Consider the following 27271-nt stretch of genomic DNA (forward strand, 5'->3'; position numbering starts at 1 on the left):
CCAGTAAGTCCCATCCCAGTATACTCACCAGCTGCAGCTGCCCAGAGGGCCTGGCCTGATGGGCAGGGCAGCCCCCTAACATAGATAGCATGGAGGCCTGGCAGGCCTGTATTTCTTCCTTCCCTGGTACTGCCACTGGTAGCTCACACACCGTCTGCATTACTGCAGATTTATGGCAAAAATTATCCTCTCTCTCAGCTCCATTTAAAGCCATTTGGAGCTCTCTCCCATCCCCGATTGTAAATCTAATTGCACATTCCAAACAGACAAGCGCTCATTAAGCTTTAATTATGCACATGTTGTTTTCAACAAACATTTTCATTTGGCGCTGTGAGGGGGAATGGTTCAAAGAGGGCTGCAGACGCTGCCTGGGGCTGGAAGGAGCTGGGCTGGGAAGTGGGTCAAGGTGTAATGAGATGAGGCCATCCAAGGGGCAGGGCCAGGACCTCATCTGATTGGGCTCACGATTTTGAACCCTTTCCCTGGGCTTCTGCTGTGGGTGATGCCAATGTATATGCTCTCAGCTGGTCTCACCAGCATTCCCCAAGTCCCCAGAGTCTCATCGAAGCCAGGCCCATGGACCTCTCCAGTGACAGAAGGGAAAGTAGGGACCCACAGTCTGGCTCAGAAGGATAAAACCACCAACCAAGAGCCAGTTTCATCAGAGCCTGTGGGCTCGTCCCACCTACCCACCACAGTGCAGCTGGAGGCCTCTTCTTCAGCACCATCTTCCCTTCCCTCATTCGTTCACTCATTCATTCCACAACCATTGACTGAGCATCAACTGGCTCAGGCAGTGCAGGGTCAGTGGGGACCATGATGTGTAAGGCCTCTGCGTGGCTCTCCCCAAGTCACTCTCCATCAAGTCCCATCCCCTCCACTGGGGAAAAGTTTTAATTCTTGGCCACAGCATTCACTTGAGCATCTGCCGCCTGCCAGCCCGACAGTCCAGGCTGCCTCCCACCCGTCACGCGCCCATCCCCTCTTCTGCCTTTCCAAGCTCCCTGCCCAGATCGCACTCTCCCGCACGCCTCATCCAGGCCTCTGCAGCAGCTGTGTCTCCACCTAAAACTCCCTGCTTTCTCTCTTCCACACCGTTCATGCCCATTCAACTCCCATGCTGTCCCCCTTCCAGAAGCCATTGCTGATACCCACTCCTGGGCCTGCCTGGCCACTCCTCTGCCATGGGGGCACCCCGTACAACATGTATTGGACTCTAGCGCCACAATATCACAACAGCCGCACGTCTAAGACCAGCCTGCTCACTACATCCCGAGACACCATCACCTTCAAAGATGGAAAAGAAAGGTACCACTCACTGTGTGCCCTTGAAAAAGGCCTCCCCCTTTCTAGGCCTCAGTTTCCTCATTTGTACCTGCAAGGGTTGAATGGGTGATGCCCTCTGAGCCCCCGGGCCATTCCATCAGTCTTAAGTTTTATGGTCTGCCCAGGAGCTAGGCAACATTCTTCCCACCAGGAGCCATGGAGGTGACCAAGGCATGCTGACAGTACCCAAAAGGTGCACACACAGAGGGTGGGAGACAGGAGTGGTGGAGAACCCAAGGCCACCCCCCAAAAAGCTTCCAAAAATACAAGCAAGTGAAATCAGCATGTGCTTTAAAATGGAAATCAGATTCCATTCAGCATCTGGATAGCTACCTGTTGTTTCAGGTATGGAACAGACTCTGAGGGTGAAATCTACAGACAAGAAATGTACTGGGAAGTGCAACAGGGGATTGAGGGAGCAGGACAGGCCAGAAAGACAAGCCAAACTGTGATACAGTCACAACGGAGGCCTCCACCTGTCCCAAGGGGAGCTCTGGAACTGGGATGGCCCAGCAGAGGTGTCCCAGTTGGAGGCAGGGAGCTAAGCACTGTGTACCCCCACATGGGATGGCCATCGGATCCAGGATGCCCAGGGGGCGAGTGTTGATGACCTTGGCCAAGCCTTCCTCTTTCCACCAAAGGCACCATGGAGCTGCCCAGAGAGAGGCTCAGCTGATAGGGGCAGCAGCCAACACTCTAAGCAGCTGACAGAATGTGTGCCTGGATCTGAGGAGGGACTAGGGTGACACACAACAGCATCCACCTAATGGCTACAATCATTTACTCATTAGAACGAATGCGTGCAATGTTTACATCACACTAACGACAAGCCAGGCACTCTTAATTGAATGACAAACATCCATTCCTGTAATCTTCACGACAACCTCACGAGGTAAGTTACTGAGGCTCCCATTTTACAGATAAGGAGACTGAGGTCGAGGGAGGTTATGTAGCTTGCCCAAGGCCACACAGCTAGGAAGGGGTGGAGTGAGGATTCAAACCCAGGAAGTTCAACTCCAGAGCCTACATTGTAATGAGAAGGCTGTACTGCTGCCAGGTCTTGCCCCGTTACCTCCCATAACATGGAGCTGCCGAGCTCCCAGCTCTCCCCAGAGGCTGGGATGCGGTCAGCGGTCTAGAGCCTCAGGTTGCCCTGTGCTGCCAATATTTGTATTTGACAACTATCTATCATCCAAGCGGCTGGGAACAAGTCCCAAAACTGATTCTTGCCAAAGACAATTAACTAAAAGCCGCATGAGCGTACGTCGCGTGGCACTGTGGTGTGGGGGGAACGAGTGTGACTGAGACAATGAGCAGCAGATGATGTGGAAGATATTTTCTCCCCAGCACTACAAAACAAGCCCTCAATCATGCCACAAAGGGCTCGTGTTGTCGGAAGGGAGATATGTCAATGACAGCGTTCGATCTTGGAGCGCTTCAAAAAGAAGAAGAAAAGAAATCTTTGAAATTGTAATTTGACCTAGAAAGGTTTTTCTAGGTCATCTGAACTTGGCACTTATGCCTCTAACCCCAAACCTAACACAGAGTGCCAGGTTCACTTCCTTCTGTCAGTACCAGATAACACAGGAAATGGTATTTGTAAACACTGCTGATATATTTTTAAGCACTGTCTCAACGTCGGCCTTTGGACTGGGAGCTGCGAGAACACTGGTGCAGCACAGCTCTGGAAGCAGGCAGATCTAGGTTCAAGTCCAGGCTCTGCACTTAGCTGCTGCATGGCAGTGGGAAGGGATCTTACCCCTCTCATCCTCAGATTCCTCCCCTGGAGAACAGGAACGGAACAGGCAGGGTTTTGCATGCTACCTAGCAGTGTGCAGAGAAAGGCCAGCTCACTGCTTTCACCCCAGTTGCCTTCCCAGGCAGAGAGCCACCCCTCTATTCTTGACCATTGAACCCTTCTGACCCAGATCTGGGCTCTCTCCTGGAGACCCAGGAGGGCAGTGGGGGGCTCTGTCCTAAGAGGCCTTTTCTCTCCCAGAAAACAGAAAACTGCACTCCAAGGCATAGCATGTGCCAATGAGTTATTCTAATTCATCTTCACTATGGACCCACTAAGATAAATAATGAGGCCTCAGGGCTGGGAGGGCTTTAACCCTCTGGCTTCTGCAAATCCCACTGGGGAAACTAAGGCCAGGGCTGATGGATGGCCCACCGTTATTGGCAAGAGCATGTCCAGGGTTACAACCGCCAAATTGTTGGGTCCCCTGAGCTTGCACCTCCAGAAGCAGCCAGATTTAGCCCAGTTACTGTCAAAAGCCCAAGGGCACGGTGAACATTCCTGTCTTCCCCAAGCCCTGACCTCAGCACCTACAATGTACCTGGCCACATGCCAGGTGCAGACGGGCACTAGGGACCTAGAACCAATTCCCAGGGAAGCTCAGGTCCATAGGGAAAATGGGTATCTGCATGATGACACCCGGGCGGGGGTTGATAAAGCACTAAGGTGGAGATAGGCCAGGTGAGAGCAGTTGGTACGTACCTGTGAGGTAGTGGGTCCAGAGTGAGCAAAGGCTAGGCAGCCAGGTTGGGGGAAAACCGGTATGTGTGCGGGGGAAGGGGAAGAAGGGGTGTCTAGAAGTCACTGAGGTGGACTACAGTACAGAACGGGAGAGAGAAAATCAACATCTACTAAAGAAAACAGGTGCGTGTTTAAAGCAATATTCTTAAAGAAAGAGTAACGGAAGGATGTCCAATCTGGCCAGACAGTGAAACATTCCGTGAAGCCACAATTAAAGTGGTGTGGCAGTAACAGAAAACAAGAATTCTAAATCAATGAAACAGAAGGAAAAGTACAATGTTGGACCCAACCAGGTATGGAAACGTATCAAGATTAAGGAGGGCATTTCAGAGGGAAGACCATGTAAGGACACAAGGGGAAGGTGTCCACCTGCAAGCCTAGGAGAGAGGCTGATATGATTTAGCTCTATGTCCCCACCCAAGTCTCATGTCGAATTGTAATCCCCAATTTTGGAGGAGGGATATGGTGAGGTAATTGGATCTTGGGGGCGGATATCCCCCTTGCTGTTCTCGTGATAGTGAGTTCTCATGAGATCTGGATGTTTGAAAGTGTGTAACACTTCCCTGCTTGCTCTGTGTCTCCTGCTGGCCATGTGAAGTGTACCTGCTTCCCTTTCGCCTTCTGCCATGGCTGTAAGTTTTCTGAGACCTCCCCAGAAGCTTGTACAGCTCACAGAATTGTGAGCCAACTAAACCTCTTCATAAATTACCCAGTCTCAGGTATGTCTTTATATAAGTGTAAGAACAAACTAATACAGAGACCTCAGATGGAATCAACCCTGCCAACACCTTGATCTCATACTTCTGACCTCTAGCCCTGTGACACAATATTTGTAAATATTGGTTGTTTAAGCCAAAAAAAAAAAAAAGAGGGCATTTACTTTATGCCAGGTAACGTTTGATGTGCTTTACACATGATTTTCTGCTCAATCTTGACAATGGTCCTAGAAGGCAGATATCATCATCCAGTTTTACAAAGGAAAAAACAAGCCCAATTTAAGCAACGTGCTCATAGCTCACATAGAAAGTGGCAAAGCCAAAATCTTAATTCTGCTAAAGCTCACGCTTATAACATCTACTCTATTTTGTCTCCCCTTTCGCAAACAAAGAGACAAGGACTAATTATTTAATAAACAGAATGGGGACAAGAGGGTTATCCTGTCCCTATTTAGGGACACTGAACTAGACACCCACTGCAAGACACCCACCAAAATGCACTCCAAATGGATTAAAGAGTTAAACATAAAAAGTCATGTTACAGGGAAACAATCACAAAACAGAACAGAATGTTTATCAGATCTGTGGAGGCAGGATAACTTCTTCAGCCCTCGAAGCAATCACAGAGGAAGAGAGATTGACAGATTCAAACATATATGCAATTAATATCTTCTGTGGAAGAAAACATAATAAAATCAAAATGAAAAGCACATCGGACTAAGAAAATATCAGCACCAACTATAAGACAGTTAATATATACAAGGTAGAAATGGCTCAGCCACATTAAACAGAAAGCAAGATGCCAACAGACAAAAAGACATGGGATTCAAACAAAAGTCACACAAGAGGCAATATCTTAAGAAACAAATATGGAAGGGAAAAAAGGGACACCTGATTCAATGGCAAGTGGGGAAATGCACATAAAACAAACTTACTGCAATGCAGCTGGGATATTTCATACCACTGCTGACACGGGAAACGGGTTCCAGCTTAATGGAAGACAATATGGCGGCCACTCTTAGGCAGACACAGCCAAGCAGAGGCAGGGGACGAGGACTCGAGGGCTTAAAACAGTCTTGCTTAAAACAGCCTTTTACTCTGAGTGCTGGGGATGGTAAAGTGATATACAGAAAACACAGTCTTTTTTTTTTTTTTTTTTTTTTTTTTTAAGACAGATCCTTACTCTCACCCAGGCTGGAGTGGAGTGGCACAATCTCAGCTCACTGCAACCTCAGCCTCCCAGGTTCAAGCGATTCTCCTGCCTCAGCCTCCCGAGTAGCTGGAATTACAGGCACACGCCACCATGCCTAGCTAATTTTTGTATTTTTAGTAGAGACGGGGTTTCATCATGTTGGCCAGGGTGGTCTCGAACTCCTGACCTCAGGTGATCCACCCACCTCAGCCTCCCAAATTGCCAGGATTGATTATGGGCCTGAGCCACTGCACCTGGTGGACACACAGTCTTTGTCCTGGAGCTCATGGTCTAGGGAAGGGGACAGGACCAGGAATCAGAATATGGGTGGGTGATAAGCAGATAGGAAGCCAGGTTCATGGGACTTAGACAAGGACCTTGTAAAAAGACTTCACGGAAGAGGTGGCTTCTAAGCAGATCTACCCGCAGCATGCACAGAACTAGCCAGGCAAGGGCAGAGGCCAGTGGGAACAGCATTCACAAAAGCCTGGGAGCTGGAGGGAAGGGCCCATTCATGGAGTAGAAAGGCGGTGCAAGATAAGACAGAAAGGCAAGCAGGGCCTTATCACAAGGGAGCTTCAAGGGCCACACTGGGGAGCTGAGACTGAAACCCAGAATGTGAGCTGCACTTCAGAAACTGGCCTCTGGCTTCTGGGTGGAGAATGGGTGGCAGATGCTAAGATGGGGAAACGGGAGTCTGAGCAGGGCTTGGGCAGGGAAGAAACACTGGCTAACGCAATAATAAGTAAAACAGCGTGGCAGTGATTCAAAAATAGAAATTTATACTGACGGCTAGAATGAGAAGCAGGTTTGGAGCCAGAATAAAACCATGACAGCCCCAGCATGTTGTGCAGAATACAGCCTTGAGAGTCTCAGAGATGAGTGAAAATTGCCAAGGGCAAGGGATCACCCAGGAGTCAGAAAGGGGGTGACTCATGCAATTTGCAAACGCTAATTTCCTCTCCTTGGTCACACACTTCCTTCTGATTTCTTTCTTCTGATGATTCATTAAAAAAAAAATTCTCCTTTTAAATTCACATCAGAAATGTTTGAGTACCTCGGCTCACCCTGCCCTAAGCTTTCACCCCTGCCCCTGAACCAGCAAAACCCAACATAAACCCAGGTAGCTAAGAAGACACTGGCTGCCAAGAAACCAGAAGCCAGCCAAGGGGAAACAAGGGGTTTCAGGCTCTGCGATGGCTGCCGGAGGCCCCCATGGGCCCTCCTGTGCCCCAGGAGGGTTTTCAGCAGCGACTCACATACACAGATCCACAGCTCTCAGCCAGAACTCGTGCAGTTTCAGAATTTGTTTGAATTTCAGAAAAGTAATGAAGTGCAAATTCTGCAAATTACGCCATAGCTTCAGTGGAGCCTCAGGCAACACCTGCAATGGAACACATTCATATTTCTGCAGTGGAACATATGAATATTCACACAAGTGGGGTAAGTAAAGATTACAAAGAGCCTCGCGTCAGCTCAGGTCAGATTTTGGGGGCCAAACGAGTTTGCAGCATATTGACAAAACAAGTTCTGGTTGCAGGGCTTTTTGGATTGCAGATAAGGCAGTTTCGAGCTGAATCAAGCACCAGGACTCACGTGCTAGAAGGCTGTCCCTGTGTATGCCCATTTTACATAGAAGAAACTGAGGCTCGGAAAGTTAAAGGAAACAGTGCAAGGTCTCAGAGCTATTAAGTGGCTGAGCTGGGATCCAAACCCAGGTCTGATGTCTCTCCCTACACCTTCGTAGATCCTCCCAGAGGCTGAAATGGCAGGCAGAGCGTTTAATGTGACAGGGAATGTAGACAGCACAGGGAGTGGGTCAAGGCCAGGTGCAATAGGAATGGGGCTGCCCGGGTGCCCAGAGAAACCACTGGCGCGCCTCCTCAGCTGGCCCCTGCATGGTGTCTGTCCTACGAGGCAGGTCCAGGAGCCTCCAGCCACCCTCAAAGGTCCAGAGCTCCCCGCATCCTCTGCACCCAGGACCCACCCTTCATCGTTCCGCAGAGGTTCTCTCGCTGAGTGCCCCCTTCATACCAGGTCCTGGAGGCTGGGACACAACGAGAAGCAAGGTAGACACAGTCCCAGCCCCTGCAGGCCTCAGAGTCCACTGCAGGAGGCAGGCAACAAACAAGCAAACACACAAGGGTGGTCACACATTGCATTGTGCTAAGTGCTGTGCAGCAAACACAGGAAGTGTGGAGACAGGGTCTCTCTGTAGAGGCAGCAATTAAACTGAGGGAGCCCAGAAGGAAGAGGAGGAAGCTGTCAGGCAACAAGTAGTGGGTGGGAGCATTTAAGGCAGAGCGAGCAGCAATGCAAAGTCCCTGAGGTCCACAAGTAGAAGCTCTCGCATTCAGGGGGAATAACGCGCAGGACACAGTAGGCAGAGGGGCGAGGCAAGGACGTGATTTGGGATCCTAGGACCACCATAAGGCACTCGGATTTCATCCCAAATGGGAAGCCCTTGGAGAGTTCTTGCAGGGGAGTAACATGCTTTAATTTATAGCTTAAAAGAGGACTCAGCTAGCCACGTGGAGGATGGATTCCATGAGGTTCCATTCCTTGAGTCTCAGCTTTCTCCTCTATAAAATGGATGCATGAGAAATCCTGTGAAAAGCATAGCTCAGGAGTGTCTGGCATAGAGTTGACTTCCAGAAGATAGGAGGACAAAGACAGTCTTCTAACCTAGTCACAAACCAGGAGAACCCAGTCATCAGTCATCCATAGTCGCTCCCCTGCTCAAAATCCTACTAGGCTCCTTTCTGTCCTCAAAACAAAGATCCACCTCTTTCTCTTGGTCCCAGGGTCCCAAGGTCCTGCTTGACCTGGTACCTGATGATTTCCCCAGCCCCATCCTTCACACCCCCACCATCTCCCATGAGGCCTCTACTGTCCCGCCAACTGGGCCACTCCTGGGGCATGCCAGGGCCCTTTCCCTACAGACAAGTCCTTTACAATGACCTTGCCACCAGCCTGCCCTGCATTCCTACAAACATGGACACACACCAACCCGGATCAGCCCGAGAAATGACAGGCTCAAAGAGTGGCTGAGGGTGTGCGTATACATGTTGGAGCATGGGGGTTGGGAGTGGAAGGACTATGTTAATAGACACCTCTGCCTGTACATGAACGTGATGACAGACAGGTGCAAGGGGCACCACAAGAGACGGGAGGAAGGGGTCAGTTCTGTCAGAGCAGACAGAGGAGGCTTCTATGCAGTGGGTCTCAAATGATTTTCTGACCGAAGGTGATGTATTAGTTTCCTAGGGCTGCTGTCACAAATCACCATAAACAGGTGGCTTAAAACAACACAAGTTATTCGCTTACAGTTCTGGAAAGCCAGAAGTCTAAAATCAGCCTCACTGGGCTAAAACCAAGGTGTCATCAGGGCTGGTTGGTCTGGAGGGTCTAGGAGAAAATCCATTTCCTTGCCTTTCCCCGTGTCTAGTGGCTGCTTGTGTTCCTTAGCTTGTGGTCCCTTCCTCCATTTTCATAGCACATCACCCCAGTCTCTGCTTCCATCCTCACATCACCTTCTCCTGATTCTGTACCCCCTCCTCACTTATAAGAACCATTGTGATCCTATAGGGCCCACCCAGACAACCCATGATACTCTCCCCATCCCAAGACCCTTAATCACATCTGCAGAGCCCCTTTTGCCATTTAAAGTAACGTACACAGGTTTCAAAGATTAGGACCTAGCTATACTCAGGGGTCATTATTCAACTGCCCACAGTGAGTCCTGTAAGTACTGACTAACTATGTCTCAGTCTGCCTATGTGTCTGGAGAGGACAGAGAGGGAAGTACCTGCTGTGGTAGACTTTACTACTGCTTTCTAATATCTGGCTCTCCTCTCCTTCCTGGCACATAGGACACTACACCTCAGGCTCCCCTTACCATTTATTGGAGCCATCTGTCTAGTTTAGGCCAATGGGTTATGAGCAGAAACAACGTGGGTCTCCTCTGGGTGGAAGTATAGAAAAGCAAACTTGAGATCTACAGGCTCTCTCTAGAGGACCAGCAAGGTTCCAGATGGTCGAGATTTGACCAACCTACAGCCCTGAGTGATCTGTGGAGCAGAGCCCAACCCCTACTTCTCTGCTGATTGTCATGGAACACGTAGTAAGAGCAAAAATAAGCCTTCCTCATGATAAGCAACTGAGACTCAGGGGATTGTTACAGCAGCATAACCCTGACATGCTCAGTTAAGTTTAGGCCAGGGGCAGTGGCTCACACCTGTAATCCCAGAGCTTTGGGGGGCCAGGGCGAGAAGATAGCTGAGACCAGGAGTTTGACACCAGCCTGAGCAACATAGCAAGGCCCCGTCTCTTAGAAAAAATTACTTTTCTGCCAGGCGCGGTGGCTCACGCCTGTAATTCCAGCACTTTGGGAGGCCGAGGCGGGCAGATCATCAGGTCAGGAGATCAAGGCCATCCTGGCTAACATGGTGTAACTCCATCTCTACTAAAAATTAAAAAAAAATCAGCCGGGTGTGGTGGCACGCATCTGTAGTCCCAGCTACGCGGGAGGGCGAGACAGGAGAATCACCTGAACCCAGGAGGTGGAGGTTGCAGTGAGCCGAGATCATACCACTGCACTCCAGCTTGGGCGACAGAGCAAGACTCGGCCTCAAAAAAAAAAAAATTATTTTTAATTAGCCAGGCATGGTGGTATGCACCTGTAGTCCTAATCAGGAGGCTAAGATGGGAGGATTGCTTGAGCCCAGGAGTTTGATGCTACAGTGAGCTATTATCATGCCACTGCACTAGAGCCTGGTTGACAGAGAAAGACCCTTTCTCTAAAAAACAAACAAAAAAAACCATAATAATAAGTTTAATAGTAATGATCATTTGCTGATCATGTACCGTGAGTCAGGCACTTTACCTATATTGCATGTAACCCTCATAATCACCACCCAAGCAAGGTCAGAATTCGCTACTTTTGTTTTGTTTTGAGGTGGAGTTTCATTCTTGTTGCCCAGGCTGGATTGCAATGGTATGATCTCGGCTCACTGCAACCTCCACCTCCTGGGTTCGAGTGATTCTCCTGCCTCAGCCTCTCAAGTAGCTGAGATTACAGGTGTGCACCACCATGCCCGGCTAACTTTTTTGTATTTTTAGTAGATACAGGGTTTCACCATGTTAGCCAGGCTGGTCTTGAACTCCTGTACTCAAGTGATCCGCCCACCTCAGCTTCCCAAAGTGCTGGGATTACAAGCGTGAGCCACCGCACCGGCCTATCTACTCTATTTTAAAGGTAGAAAACTCAAATACAGAGAGGTAGACGTGAAGGCTATCTACCTAGGAAGTGGTGGAGCTGGGATTCAAACCCAGAACAATGTGGTTCCAAAGCCAAACTCTTAACTACTGCAAGGGTCCCTCCCGAAAGTGACCACAAGCTTCCAGACCCTTCTCTGGCCCCAGACAGCTATCACCCTGAAGGTCAGTCTTGCGGTCCGGCCGCAGGGGTTATTCAGGGATGCACCGAGAAGTAGTGGGAAGAATGGTGAAAGAAAGACACAGAAAAGCGGGATTAGGAGGGACGGTCCCCTGATAGGGAAGCGCCAACAGCTCTGGTTTATTCAGTGTTTTTATACATGCCAGGGGTCAAAAGTCCAGACAATAACTGTTTTTGTCTTCTTTTGATGCGGCCTCCGCAGTCTGTCCTATGCTAACTATTAACTATGAAAAGCCATTCACAGCGCTTCACTGATCTGGTAAGAACAGGAAGGTACCCATAACAGGATCTTCGGTGGGGTCCTTGCCATGCCACCTACTTCCCTGTCTGCAGGCCTTGCCAATGCATGGGAATGTGAATTTGGCTCCCCACAGGTCAGCAGGGGCTTCTGGCCAATGCAGGTCAATCCTGGGGCCAGAATCCTCAATGACTATGTGAGCCCATCCCTGGGGCCTAGAGCCCAGAAACAAACCCTCCCACCCCAAAATCTAGCCTGAACCACTTCTGATTGCTGGGCTGGTTCTTATTCACGCACTCATGCATCCATGCACTGAAAGAATATTTGCTGTGCATCTACTTTGTGCCAGGCACTATTCTGGGCTCCTGGGAGACAGCAGTGAACAAAGACCCCTGGAGTTTACGCTCTTGCATTGGAGACAGAAAACAATACACATAGTCAATAAGTGACTTACATGGTATATGGAAAGAAGAAAGAGTTGAACAGGAGAGGGGTATTGGGAATGTCGAGATGGAGGGTATGCAAGTTTAAACAGAGCAGTCAAGGTGGGCCTCATTGAGGAAGTGATAGTGAAGCCAAGACTGGAAGGAGGTGGCGGAGTGAGCCAAGTAGATGTGTTGGGGAGAGCATTCCAGGGCCCAACAGCCTGTGTACAGGCCCTAAGATGGGAGCCGCCAGCAGGTGTGACCTCGGTCAGCAAAGAGACCAGCAAAGACGGGCAGAGCAAGCAGTGGGGAGGGGTAGGGGAGGCCAGAGAGGCAACTGGGGATGGAGTGTGCCCCACAGATGGCACTGAGATTACCCCTCCCCAGAGAGAGGAAGCCAGCACTTTTTCCACCGGCCTTATCTGATGCTGTGGTTGGGGAGCCAGCGAGGGCAGGCGTGAGGGCTGCATAGCTCGGCACATCCGAGGAACCTCAGCGGGGCCTCAGAGCAGCTGACATCCGCTTGGCCTGCGGCTTCTTCCTGTGGCTTCTGCATCTCAGGTTGCCCTGATGGCTGCTATTTTTGCTCCTGTTTGGGGTTCTGTGGTGGGCTTGTCTGTGCATTGTTGAGTTTGCTCTGCTCAGAGCAAATGTGAGGGGTTAAACATTCCAAGTGTCTTTGGGAACACTTTCTATCCAGCAAGTGGGAAAGAGGAGGATGTTTGTTATACATGTCATCTCGTCAATCCTCGTGACCCTCCAAGCTCAGAAAGGCTAGGTGGCTTGTCCAAGGTCACAGCCAAATCAAACCAGTTTGAGGATCCTATTCCAGTCTGTCTAGGTCTGAAGGCCCTTAATTTGCAGGGAGGTCTTCGCATCTACTGCCTAAATTAACATTTCTGTGCTGTCTGGCCTTGCAGCACGTGTGAGAATAAAGGTGCATCATCATGGGTGATGTCCTCCCAGAGCATCACAGCACTGATGGGGAGGACAATGACAGAAGTGGGCACAGGGAAGGGGACCCTGGCTCAGATAGTTGCGGCTAGACAGTGAGGGCAATCAGAGAAGGCTTCTGGAAAGCCGTGGATGTCGTGACCACACCTGCAAGAATAAACAGGAGTCCAAGGGGTAAAAGAAACATTCTGGACAAAGGGGTCTGAAAGTAAAATTAAGAGGCACAATAGCTTGGTCAGTGGGGAAGGGGATTTAGGAGGGAGCAGAACAGTGATTCTGCAGGAGGCATTAGCTAGCTTGTGGACTGCAAAAAGTGGGATCAGACAGGTGCCCAGCTCCCCCAGGCAGGTATATTAAAGGTATCAGAACAGATCCAGCTGATTACAAAAGACACCCAACCACAGGCTTTAAGCAGGGAGGGAGGTGCGCAGCAGGTGGTTCTCAGAGATCCCACTGGCTGCTGCAAGAACAGCAGGGGAAGGGTGGAGGCAGGGAGGCCTGGGAGGAGGCTCCTGCAGTCACCCCGGTGACAGGTAATAGTGAAGCAGGGAGAAGTCATTGCACCCTGAAGGTACAGCCAGCAGCAAGTGCAGGTGGATTAGATGCAAGGAGTAAGGCAGAGAAAGGGGTCAAAGATGATCCTACATTTGTGGCCTAAGCCGAGGGGTGGACAGTCATATATACAAAGTGGGCACAAAGTAGAAGGGGCATTTTGAGGTGAGGGAGGGTGTGAATCAGGAAAAGGGCCATTGAGAGTAACTGTTTCCTTCTAGATGAGCCCCTGGGGTGAGGACATGCAAATCAGAGCTGCCTTTCTACACCAATCCCCCCATGACTAGGGGGCTGCTGCTCCCACAGCCTCAATTGCTCTTCACGGCAAGGAAGACCCAGGGAGGTTAAGTGAGCTGCCTCAAGCCTCACAACTCAAGAGAGCAAAGGCTGAAAATCCAGGCCCACTCAATTCATACTCTGGGCTCAACACCCAACAGCAGGAGTTTCCCGAGGCCCTCCCTGGAAAATGGTTCCCCAGGCCCAGGAGAAGCTGGAGAATTCACTCCCCATCTCCCCATCTATATTTCATGCCTCTCTTTGCAACTGTCCAGATGTGTGAACATCTGCCAGGCCCCCTGGCTAGAAGGAGATGGCAGCTTCTGGGCAGCCCTGGGCCTCCCAGTGGGTGGCACAGAGGCTGCCCCAGCAGGCCCCCAGCTGCCTCCATGGGAAACCTCGCCTCCCTGCCCCTGCTCCCAATTTCATTAATTACCGGTTTGTTCATGCACAAGGCAGCAGGGGAGAGTCATCAGGGATGCCGCCGGCCGAGGAAAGGAAATTAATTTCAAACATGAAGCTCATCCTGCTCTGGAGGCTCCCACATACCCGATTTCCAACACAGTGGAAGAGCAGGGGTTGAAGCCATCAGCCTGGATTCTTCTTCTGAGGGAATCAAAGGTCCAAAAGGGATGAAGAACTGGCCCAAGATCACACAGCAATTACTAACGGCAGGAAAAGCCCTGCAACTCAGGCCTCCCACTTCTGCACACCTTCATTCTTCCCATAAATATTCAGTAGGTGCCTGCTGTGTTTGGGCCCCTGCGTGCCAGCAGACACCCTGGTTTCAGGCAAAGGCTCTCCAGGGCATCTTCCCTCCCCAGGAGAACATGTTATTTACTGAGCACCAACAATGTGCTTTTATGTATTTTATTCCACTTACTCCTCCTAACAATCTGTCGTTTTATAGGCAAGGAAACTCTGGCTCAGAGAGGTTGCTGTGCTGAGGTCACACAGCAAACAAGGAACTGAGCCGTGACTTAAAACAAGGTCTTAAACCTGGTTCAGCTTCTGTTCTCCAGGCAGGGAGCATGTGTGAGGGTGCAATTCTCAGCCACCCTCTCCCTTCCAAGACTCCTTTCCTTCCAGCACCTTCCTTCCCAGCCAGGGGCTCTCAGCAAACAGGTCGTCAGGTAGCAATCTGAACACTGGCTTACTGGCTGGCTGTTTTCCCAGGGCCCCACCAACACAATGCTGATGAGTGGTATTCAGTAAGTTGTTCAGGGAGTGTTAACACTAAAAGGATCGGTTGGTTCTCTTTCAAAATGGCCAGTCAGTCCTTGCCATGAACTCCTCTCCCAGTCAAGAACCCATGGATGTGACCAGAAACACAAAGAATTCCTATTATCCAGGGCTGTGAAACAGACGTGGCCCTCCCTTCAAGCTCCCCAAACAGATTCCAGAGCCTCTGACTCTAAAGCACAAGAAGAGAGCTCCCTGGATCATACACACGGATGCACACAAACACATGCCCTTGTGAGCCACGCCCTCCTTATGAGCTGAGCCGACATCCTAGGTCATTTGTTCATTCATTCATGCCTCATTAATGAGGCCCTTCCACACACCAGGCAAAGTGTTACAGTGTGTACACACGTGCATGTGTGCATATACGCATGAACACACGTAAATGCTGATACACACACACCATCATGACAACACAAGAAAGTAGGCATCAGTGTCCCCATTTTATGGATGAAGAGACAGACTTAGAAAGCTCAAGGAACTCGCCCTGTGTCACAGATTGTATTTGTGGCTGAGCTGAGATTTGTAAGCAGTGCCTAACCTAGACCCCAGCACACAGTAGGTGCTCAATAGCTACATTCTGTGTCCAGCTGGCTCCTCAGGCTTCCCTTGCAGACCTGGGCCCACTGCCTCTTGCAGGCTTTCAGACCCAGAGTAGAGAGGGTGGAAACCATGCCCGGAGGCACAGAAGCTGGTGTTTCCTGGTCTCTCCCAGTTCACCCAGGATGTTCCAAATGACTAAAAGCAGACCTGAGCGGGAGGCTTCTGTTGCTGGGACACACATGCACGAAGCCGGATTTCAACAATGGCTGTGATAAATCAGAGCACCAGAAGAGGTCAGGCCTCCTGGTCTGCTGGGTGCAGCACCATCAACAGCAACAAGCCCCGCCCCCAGCCCAGTCAACTCCCATCACCAAGATAGCCTCCCAGGCACAGCTGGGACGGCCATTCACGTTAGGTTTCTGCATTTGAAATCTCTGCCACCTATTAAGGGCATGTGTGTCCCCTTAAGTCCCCTTAGGTCCTTTCTCATTTGTTGCTGTCCTTTCTTCTACGAAAGTATGGTGCGTAGAGATCCCAACTGGTTATTTTTCGATGTCCTTACTTAACAAAACGAAAAGGTGGCATTCACCAAATTTGGCGAGAAATTTTTATTGATTTCCCCAAACTGCAAAATCCAGTGGAAGAGGCAGCTCGGGTACTCCTGGTGACGTCCTCAGCTGCTTCTCACCCCTCTTGCCTTCTTGGAAGGCCCTTGTCACTCTTTAGCCCAGGTATCTTCTGGGCTCCTCCCAAGCCATGGGCCATCCCCATCATTGCTCCCATCGTTTCCAGTCTGAATCAGCCAGACCCCCCAACCCACACCTGGCCAGGCCTACTGCAGGGTGTGCTGAATGAATGAATGAATGATCCTGAGCAGCCTGGGCACCAAGGCCACAGCCTGACCCTGCTCTCCAGAGGCCAGCCCCAACCGCCTCCAGAATTTCTCTCCAAGAAGGAGCTGCCAACTGCAGACCTCCTGGCCCCTCTAAAGCATCTTCATTCCAGAATGTGACAAGCACCAGTCCAGGTCCCTGCCTGCCCCCATCCAGACATCACCTGTCTTCAGCCCACAGTGACAGCCTGACCACCTCCACCTCACGGGGCGGTGGGCACCCGCTGCTTACCTTCTGCGGAAACACACCTGCAATGCACCAGCGTCTTGCAAATAGAAGGAGCCCGAGTCTCATTCCACAGAAGCCCAGGCAGCGAGAGAACGCGCCCGCGACAGCCTCTGTGCGAGTCTGCTGCATAATCAGCAGAGAAAGAGGAAAAAAATGCCAGAAATAGCAAGCTTTATAAGCCCTCCTGACAACTCTTGGTCCTCTATTGGCTAGAGGCCCAGCACCCCCACCCCCCATCCCATTCGTATAAGGTGAAATGGAAAAACCTGTTATTTAACCTCTTTTATCAAAATCCGCCTCCTATTCCAATTTGGGCCTGTGTGTTTGGAGCTCCTGGTGGCGGTCTCCACGCCAGGTGTCGGGGAGCAGAAGGGGAGGCAGCCCCTAAGTACAGCGCGGCTCCACGTCATTTGTGGCTTAAGAGCCTTCCCCACTCACACACGCTGCCTTGGGAGGGGTGTTGCACTGGAAGAGCCTTCGGAAGGCAAATTGGCAGCACCTGTCAACGTGTGAAACTTGCATGCCCTTTCATTCAGCAATTATACTTCTGAGCATCCATCCTGCAGAAATACCTGTACTCAGTGCATGGATGCATGCCTAAAGATGTTGCTTGTTACAGAGAGAATTAGAGACAGCTAAATGTCGAAAGCCAGGGTCTGGTTGAATACATTGAAATACATCCGATGGAATGAGGAAGGTGTGTAGGTACTGACTTGGAACTGCCTGGGAGAAAAAGTCAAGGATGTGGTTCCATTTTTATAAAAACAATAATGGTGTATATGTATGTGTTTGAACATGCACTATAAAAGATACCAGGCTGTTAATAGTGGTTACACTAGGGAGGAGGAGATATTTTCAGTTGCTGCTTTTTTCTTTCTTGTTTCATTTTTTTTTCTTTACCACAAGCATGTATTACATTTGTAATTTAAAACAAAAAAATAAAAACCTCCCCTGGTTCCTTTCCACTCTTCTGAAGCCATCAGGCCAAAGGCCAAGGTCACCCACCACAAGCCTTGATCAGGCTTGGGATAAAGCTGGCCCCAGGCACTAAGGATTAACCAGCAGTCTCTCATTAGCTTTTGCACAAATGCAGTTAACTAGGGCTCCATGATGAAGGCAGACTTTGAAATAAGACAGAGCTGGGTTCGAATCCTAGCTCTGCCTGCTGGAATGGCTAACTTCCCTGAGCCTCAGTTTCTTCACCTGTAAAATGGGGATAATAGTACCTATTAAGTGTCATGTACTGTGCCAGGTGCTATTAAAATAATTTTAATTTTTTGGACATTTCAGAAGCAGCAAAGGCTGCTGAGGAGGCATCACAGAGCTGAGAGGATCCAGACTAAGCAGGAAGAGCTCTGGGGAATCCTCCTATTCCTGAACACTTGTAACAATACTAAAGTAAGTGACAGAGATAATGGCCTGGGAACAGCAAATTTCATGTGATAAAGGGGGCTGGTGCCCAGCGTGTCTGCAGGAGGAGGGAGAGGCTAGAAGGGGGATTACAAAAGGCTCCAGAAAGGAAAAAGTCTTGCTTCCCTGCCTCTGTACCTTTTTCATGCTGTTCCCTCTGCCTGGAATGCTCTTCCACTGACCTTCACACAACTGACTGCTTCTCATCCTTCCAGCTCTGCTCAAAGATCTCCTTCTTCCCCAAAGAGAGCTCCTCTAATCTCACCTGCACCCGAATTACTTTGTCCATAGCACACTCCTGCAGCCAATGGTTTCTGTTCATGTGTTTGATGGCGTTTGTTTCTGTGTTTATTGTTCTTCTCTAGGCTCTGAGCTTCTTGCTGGTCAGGATCGTCTGTCTTGCTCATCTCTGGGTCCTGGATCCCAGCATGGGGCCTGACACATAGTGTATGCTCACCAAATAGAAAGTGCACACAACACATAGATCCAAGGCACATGGCACTCGTCTCAAGGCAAAAGAGAGGTGCATTTTGCACTGTGATACAAAGATGGATGAAAATTTCAGACATACCAAAGATTTAGAAACACACACACACACACACAAAGCTGTAAGCATGCAAGAAGAAACTGTCCATGAATATCTATATAAGCTTAGGATGATAAAGAACTTTCTAGGCTCAAATTCGTGTGGACAAGGATATTTATTGCATCATTATTTATAAGAAGATGAAAATGACAATAAAGTCCATTGATAGAGGATTGGATAAATAAATCATGGCTCTCCATAGGATGGAATACTATGCGGCCATGAAAATGATGGGCATTTGTTGATGTTGCAAGAAGCCATGTTGCTTGTTGAATGTTAAACTTGTTCATCAGAAACAAGAGATAAGTGAAAGGTAGAATTGATTGTCAGAGAGAAAACACAAAGGTAAAAATCTTTCAAGTCTCATTTATTTATTCATTCACTCAAAAAACCTTTTTTTGTTGTTCCCTCTGCCTCCTCCCTACTTCACACAGGTCATAGTTCCAGAAGCTGGAGTAATGTGTGATCAGGACACTGTCCCTGTCCTCATAGGAAGCCCAGCTTACACACGGAGGTGAGTATGATATAAGGGAGACAGTGCTCACGGGTAAGGGTCTCAGGGTGGTCACCTGGGTGAGGGCTTCATGAAAAAGGTGTCAGTCAAGCTGAGATTTGGAGAAGGGGCAGAGTTTGAGTACACAGAGAAGGAACAAGGCATTTTAAAAGGCAGAAGCTGGGTGATACCAGACAAGCATAGAAAGCCCCTGCACTCTTCATCAAATGCTTACTGAACCCCACCATCTGTAGGAGAGGGAGTTTACAGGAGCTAAGCCGAGGCCCAGATTCTGGACTGAATTCTGCCAAATGTACTGGGAGGAGGCATTTGAGGTTGTGATCGTACCATCCACAGGTGTGCAGGTGAGAAAGCATCCTCCCAACCCTGACTCGTGCACCCTGAGAGCACCAGCCTCACAGAGAAGGCAGAGCTGGGGCAGGTGCACCTGCCTGGCAGATTGGATGGCTGAGGCTTAGCAAGGCAAATCCCAGGGTGTAAGACCAGATTCCAGGTGCAGTGCTCTTGGCTTTGCAATAAATATTCAGGTGGAGGTATTTAATGTGGGTTGGAGGGGGTCCCATCTCTGTGGCCCCTCTGCTCAGCTCCTTCTGGGGTGGAGACAAGAAAGGCCTCTGCACCATGAAGAAACTCAGCATTTTTTTTAGTTCTTTTTTACTTTTTCAGATTCTGAGGCAACGTGATGGTTATGGTTCAAAACAAAGAGAGATGACTCAGCTTCCTGTGGAGGAGCTGCAGCCTTTTGGAAATGATCTTTCAGTTTTAATGCTTCTCTCTTCTTATCCACGGAGGCAGCTTGTCCAAGTTGCTTGTTTTCTTTTTTCTTTTCTTTTTTCTCTTATTTATTTATTTATTTATTTATTTATTTATTGAGACAGGGTCTCCCTCTATTGCCCAGGCTGCAGTGCAGTGGCATGATCATAACTTACTGCAGCCTTGAATTCCTGGGCTCGAGAGATCCTCCTGCTTCGGCCTCCCGAGTAGCTGGGACTACAGGCATGTGCCACCACACCCTGCTAATTTTTGTGTTTTTTCTTTTTTTGTAAAAATAGGGTCTCACTATGTTGCCTAGGCTGGTCTCTAACTCCTGTCCTAAAGCAATCCTCCCATCTTGGCCTCCCAAAGTGCTGGGATGACAGGCATGAGCCATGATATTACTTGTTTCCTTGTTGTTCAGCTGTTCCCAGGGTGAGGGGGAGGGACAATGGCCAGGCTCTGTGGCCAGAATGCCTGGGTTTGAATCCTCGCTGTACCCTTAGATGCTGGCCAAACTTAGATCCTCTTTGAGCCTCTATTTACTAATGTTAAGATAGGAATAATAGTTCCCTCCTGGTGGGTTTTTGTGCAAAGCAGCTGTCATCGATGGAAAGTGCCTGGTCTGGTCCATAAATTTCACTGTTAATAGCCAACAGCCACCATGCTGAGGTCCTACTGTGCTTTGGTGATCTCATTTAATCCTCACACCTGCACAAAACAAGTTCCCATTATATAGATGAGGAAGTTGAGGCTCACAGCAATGAGTCAACTTCCATCTTCTTATTCATGAGGGTCAATGCACACAGCCCAGGCAAACTCATAATTGAATCATTATAAGCTTTGTCCTTTGATTTTCACTACAGTAGCAACCAAGCCCATATCAGCCCCTTGCTGTCTTTATTCACAAAATGGGGACAAACATTCTGAGATTGCTGAGATGTTCCAGCCAAAGTTTACCAAAAACAATTCTGTGAAGGACTCAGGAACCTTCCATCGTATCACATCATTCCTTCCTCGGGGCAAGGAGGAACCCACAGAGAGCTGAGCTCTTCCTGCGCAACATCCCAAGGAGAGGCCTGAAGCGAGTCAGGAAACCTCCTCAAGTCAATAGAAAACACCAAAGCTGAGAGAGGGTGTGAGTTTACGCAAATAAAAAGAACAGGGCTTTAGGCCAGGTACAGTGGCTCGCGCCTGTAATCCCAACACTTTGGGAGGCCGAAGTGGGTGGATCACATGACGTCAGGAGTTCGAGACCAGCCTGGCTAACATGGTGATACCCCGTCTCTACTAAAAATACAAAAATTAGCCAGGTGTGGTGGCACATGCCTGTCATCCCAGCTACTCAGGAGGCTGAGGCAGGAGCATCACTTGATCCTGGGAGGCAGAAGTTGCAGTGAGCCGAGATCACCCCATTGCACTCCAGCCTGGGCAACAAGAGTGAAATTCTGTCTCAAAAAAAAAAAAAAAAAAAGAACAGGGCTTTAAAATCACCTATTATCCAAATGGCCACCCTGCACCATGACATTAACACTGGGACTCTGGAACCTTTGTCCTAGAACCAACTTTTTTTCTTAAATGCAGTGCAGGTGAACATAAGGTAACCCACAACAGCCCAAACCCAAGCTTCCACACCCCCTTCCCTCACATCACCCTGAAGCATACGCTGACAGAGCAACCTTAATAGTAACTGACTAATTTTAAACCCTGTGATTACCAGGGTTGATTTCCATGGAACCTTCCTTTCACAGTACTGAGAACCTCTCATGAGCAGTAATTGCCAAGTTCAATTTTAGCTCTGTCATGCCTAACCATCAGTGCTAACTAAGGCAGCTGCTTCATCGCCAGGTAAGCTGGTAATGAAGTCGGCTTCACAGCTTAATTTCACAATATTGTGATGCCCCCGTCAGCACCTGTTAAGTGCTGAGAAGCTGCAAGCTTCTATTAAACAAATCTCACCCAAGGGAAGTGACTAAAGCCGCTTTGTGCTTCTAAGGTGCCCTGTCTACATCCTCACGCCCACTGGGATTTTGTGTTTGCTTAATCCCATGTGCCTCCTCTCTGCAAAGCACTGACCACTAAAGTGCCATACCACACCCCTAGGGTGCCCTGATCGCTGCCTCATCCTCTGCAGTCACCTCTCCTTCCCCCTCCATCCCTGCAACTCTGGCGCGGCCTCTCACCCTTCTGGCCTGGATCCCCATAGCAGCCCCTTAGCTCACCCTCCCCCATTTATTTTCCAGGCCAATTAGTAGAGTTTTCTTGAGAAAAATTAAAAAAAAAAAAAGTTGCCAGGTGCGATTGCTCACACCTGTAATTCCAGCAATTTATGAGGCCGAGATGGGAGGATTGCTTGAGATCGGGAATTCAAGAGCAGCCTGGGCAACATATCGAGACCCAGCTCTGAAAAACAGACCAAAAAAAAAAAAAAAAAGCTAGCTGGTCATGGTGGTGCATGCCTGTAATCCCAGCTACTCAGTAGCCTCATGCAGGAGGATCACTTGAGCCCAGGAGTTCAAGGCTGCAGTGAACTATAATCATGCCACTACACTTCAGTCTGGGTGACAGAGTAGGACACCAACTCTTCAAAAAAAAAAAAAAAAGTGACGTCCCACCATTTAAAATCCTTCAACGGCCCCCACTGTCCTCAAGGTAGAAAGTCTTCACATTGTGTTTTCTTTTAAGGTTCTTGATTGAGCTCTGCACCAAGCTCCTAGACCCAGTGCCCCATCCCTCAGCCACACTGTCCCAGGGACTTGCCTGCAGTACCCCAAGCCCCATACACCCCTGGACTGCACTATCCAGGTGAACAAGTCCCATGACTTCATTTTCCCTACGGAAAAATGTCTCATACAGGGCATGACTCCCTGCCCCTTAACTATAGAAGGAAACCTCTGCAGCATATCTGAGCATATCCCTGTGGTCACTCAGTAGCAGCACCGACTGAATCACATAAGCACCCCAAAAGAAACTCTTGGGGTGCTCAGTAAGCATCTACTCTGTGCCAGGCACTGGTACTTTCTGTCACCTCTTTAATCCTTAGACAATCTAGCAAAACGAAATGAGTTGTTTTTATTTTTGGGTGTGCCAACAGGCTCAGAGAAGTTAAGTAAGCTCTTGAGGCCACACAGCTTCTAAGCTGCAGGGTCAGTTTAAACTCACGTCTGACTATACGAATGGTCTCACCAAATGAACCCTCGCTTATCTTCCAACCTCACCGCACTTATTCATTTGTGGGACTTACACAATGCCACATTCCAGCCTCATTTTGTTAAAATGCCTCACTAGTCTTGGCATCCGTCCTATTCTTAATCAGTTCCCATCCCCTACACATATACAGTATATTCTTATAGAGTTCCCATCCCCTCCCCCTGGCTGGGTTCTGGCAGCAGAACTGTACTTTGAGTCTAGTGGAGCATGCTTGGGCTGACTTTGTGCTAACTTCAGCTTTTGCCCAGAAATTGGCAGAAGCTAGACCAAGGTTCTGTCCTTTCTTCTTACTCAACTCCTCCAGTTCCAATATGATGAAATCCCTGTGCAAACCTTACCACAAATTAAGTAGATGCAATTATTATCCCTATTTTACAGAGGAGGAAACTGAGGCACAGAGAGGTTAAGTAACTTACTAGATGTGCACAGCTAGTAACTGTCACAGACAGAATTGGAACTAAGATCCTAGGACCCAACATGCATGCCCAGCACCACCATGCTATGCTGTCCCTGAGTCACTGATCTCGTCATTTTACAGATAAGGACACTGGGGCTCCAAGAGACAAGGGGGTTACCCAAGCTGGGGCTTTGGCATCCTGTCTGGATGGCTGCAGATGCAGGTGAAGCCAGCGACTCCAGGAAGCTCCACCCTCAACTTCCAGCTAAGGCAAGACCACGCTTCCAGAAGCAAGGGCACCTGTCCTCTCCTGCCAGAGCTGCACAAGGAGGCCATAAGGCAGAAACACAAGGGCTGAAAAACCCCCCTGGCCTTCAAAGCTGCCTCAGATGCCCCTCCACCACCCCTGGACCCATTGTGCTGGAGGCAGGCATCACAGACCAGTCGCCCCCTCAATGCAGGGAGCGACAAATGCTCTTTGCCTGCCACGTGGTGGCTGGGCCTCCAGTTCAGCTAAAGCCAGTGTGGAAATAAGTCCTGGGGCATGAAGATGCAGGTTCGAATCCCAGCTCTGTCAAATATTAGCTGTGAACCCCGGGTAAAGAGCTGAGGCTCTCCATAAAGTGGGGTATTAATGCCACCACCTTGCTGGCCATCTGAAGACTGAAGGAGCTCACAGGCTCAGCGCCCTCCCTCTCAGAGTAGATTTGCTGCCATTTCAGTGCCCACCTCCAGCAGCATCCTGATAACTCCTAGTGCACCCATCAGGACATGGGGCGGGAGCCAGGATTGCTTCAACTTATCTCATTTGAGACATGCTTTCTGGGACAAGCATTTTACTATTAAGTAATAATAAAATCTGAGGTTGAATGGAAACCCAAAGTCAGGACTGAACTTCTCAGTCCTACCTCAGGCAGGAGGGGAGGACTAAGGGGTCCCAGTGGGTCATCCCACAGCAGGTGGAGTTGTGAGTGGGGCCCACATCTGTGCCAGGCCCTTCTGCTGGCCATCACTGGGACAGGCTGCCAGTCCACGTGACATATCCCGGTTGCCATGGTTTCTGTTTATTCTGGGGAAGAAAGTTCCACTGACATGGGTTCTGGTAAGAGGAGAGTTTGCTTCACTCCGCCGTGCAGTCACTGGGGTCCCCACATTGTCCACAAGCATTAGACTGAAGGTGCTGAGGTTAACAGCCCTCAAAGCTTCCTCTTCACTTGACCCAGGGAGGATGGGAGCTGGCCCTATTTCCAGATGAGAAAACTGAGGCTCAGGACTGGGCAGCTACTTGCACGGTTTCATGGAGACATTGGCGAGCAGCAGGAACCCACACTCCAGACTCCTCCCATTTTTCCAATCTGTGCTGGTTTATTTATGATCATTATTCTGGCAGCCAGTGATGCTAGGCCTTTTCCAAAACCACAGCCCCTGATCTGCCTTGAGAGAAGCTGTTGAAGGCTCCAGGGACATCAAAGGCTGCTTATGGGACTGGGCAGGCAGCTCTGCAGGGGGACTCAATGCTACGGTCACCCCCAGGATGGCCCTCCCAGCCCTGCACATGGATGTAGAGGCTGGCTTAGGGTTGGAGACCTGGGGTGTGGCTGGGGAGGGTCCCCAAGTCATTCCTCTGTGCACCCTCCCTACGGGCCTCCCAAACATCTGATCACCTCATTCTCAGTCCATGGTTCAAAGACCACCAGCCAGCAGGACTGAGTCCAAAACCCCTCGCTTCCCTCACACGCCAGTCCTCCCGAATCCTCTGCAACTGACCCCTTCCTTGCTTCCTCCTCCCCCTTCCTCAAACTGAACCCTGTGCCCACAACACCCTTCCCAATGCTCAAATCCCTCCTGGGTCTCCTCTCTCAGCCCACAAAACCCAGGAGCTGCCCGTGGGAAGGTATCAGCCACCTCCCTCCTGAGACTGCATCGCACCGGAATGCTCAGGGGACCTTTGCAAACCGGAAGTTCCTTTCCCAGCCCAAGGTTGCCGACACTTAAAAGAAACTGGCACTTTCTTGGAGTGTGCCAGGCCCCTCCTTCCGCAGGACCTTTGCACATGCTCTTCCCTGTCTGGAATGCTTCCCCCGTGCCCATCATCTAGCAACTCCTAGTCTTCCCACAGTCCCCCCAGTGCTCTCTGTTGCCTGGTCTCCCGGCGCTGTGTGGCTCTCCTTCATCACACCTGTTCTGCTTTTGTTATGTTTCATCATGTGATTATTCACTGGCTAGACTAGAGGCCACATGCCCACAGCACGAGGCCTGTCTTGTTCACCCCAGAGTCCCTGCCACAGTGCCTGGCACACAGCAGGGACTCAATGAATGTCTGCTGTCTGAAGAGTGGGGGCAGCTGTGTAGATTACAAAGATGACCACTAATCATAATCATAGCCTCCTGTCCTGCATGCATGCCCTCGGCACTGTGAGGCTGCCACTCCTCTCATCATCTCTCTCTTTATGCTTTGAGCGTGGGCTTGGCCATACGCTTGTATTTGACAAATGGGACAATAGCAAATGTGACACAAGTAGAGGCTTGAAAAGCACCAGGACACTGGGGTTTGCTCTCTCTTGATGCACCAGGGAGCCTGGGAGCCCCAGGTGCACCTGCCCGAGCTAGCCTGCTGGAGGACAGGAGGTCACGCGGGGGGCTGAGCCAACAACCAGCCAGCCCCCAGCCAGCAGCGTGCAAACTGCCAGCTGCACGAGGGAGGCTGTCCTAGATCACCCAGCTCCCAGGCCACTGGCCAACTGACCACGATGCAGGGAGAGCCTGTAGAGATAACCAGCCTAGCCAAGAAGCCTTGCAGCCAACCCACGGAATCATGAGCTTAATGAAATGGTTATTGTTTTAAGCCATTAATTCTGGTGGCTTATTGTGAAGCAATACACAACCGATACAGGAGCTAATAGAAGAGCATTTGCGCTGATACGCTCACAGCCAAAGAACATGTGTCTGGTCTACTCAACATCAAGTTGAAAACAACAAAGCCTCTTGGGGGCTGGGAAGCAGCTGGGATCAGGGAAGTTCAGACCCTGAGTTTGAGCCTGCTGGCCTATGACATTGCCTTGAGCTGGGACAAGGTGGGCACTCACCTCTGTGGGTGGGTCTGCCCGTCTCTACCAGTGGGAATGACAATACTCCATGCCAAGCCTTCTCGGGTTGATGATCTGAGTCTCAATGAGGAACACACGAAAGGGTCTCCAAAAGGAAGCTAAAGACCCCTGTGCATGCAAGAATGTGTTTTTTTTTTTTGAGGTGGAGTTTCACTCTTTTTGCCCAGGCTGGAGTGCAATGGCATGATCTTGGCTCACTGCAACCTCCTCCTCCTGGGTTCAAGCGATTATCCTGCCTCAGCCTCCTGAGTAGCTAGGATTGCAGGCACTTGCCACCACACCCAGCTAATTTTCTGTATTTTTAGTAGAGACGGGGTTTCACCATGTTGTCCAGGCTGGTCTCGAACTCCTGACCTCAGGTGATCCACCCGCCTCGGCCTCCCAAAGTGCTGGGATTACAAGCATGAGCCACCCCACCCCGCAGATCCACTCTGCTTCTTACAGGCTGTGTGACCTTGGGCAAGTTTCTCTGAGCTTCAGGTATCCCATTTGTGACATGGTAATAGTAATACATAATTTGCAGGGCTGTTGTAGGGGTTAAATAAGATAGTACACAAAAGACACCTAGCACAGTGCTTAGCACATAGTAAGTATTCACTAAACAGTAGTTCCTCCTCATCCCCGCCCCAACTCCACTGGTACCTTTCATTCGACCATCTTATCCCCACATCGCAGCTTAGCACTAACAGTTTCCATGTTTGATATCAGCATA

General features: G+C 49.8%; 1 protein-coding gene across 7 annotated transcripts in view; it reads right to left on the reverse strand.

Moving 5' to 3' along the window:
* Positions 1 to 27271, reverse strand: part of TOX2 (TOX high mobility group box family member 2) — a 154745-nt gene that overhangs the window by 106832 nt on the left and 20642 nt on the right. The window contains exon 1 of one of the 7 annotated variants that reach the window (XM_055266375.2): positions 16586 to 16728. The exons of 5 other annotated variants lie outside the window; for them this stretch is intronic. In XM_055266375.2, coding sequence (XP_055122350.1) covers positions 16586 to 16711 — 126 coding nt within the window. In that variant the 5' untranslated portion in view covers positions 16712 to 16728. Of the gene's footprint in view, positions 1 to 16585; positions 16729 to 27271 lie in introns of those variants that run through there. One more of the 7 variants, XM_055266372.2, reaches the window with a different exon arrangement.

This window comes from Symphalangus syndactylus, chromosome 24, assembly GCF_028878055.3.
Source record: "Symphalangus syndactylus isolate Jambi chromosome 24, NHGRI_mSymSyn1-v2.1_pri, whole genome shotgun sequence".
NCBI lineage: Eukaryota > Metazoa > Chordata > Mammalia > Primates > Hylobatidae > Symphalangus > Symphalangus syndactylus.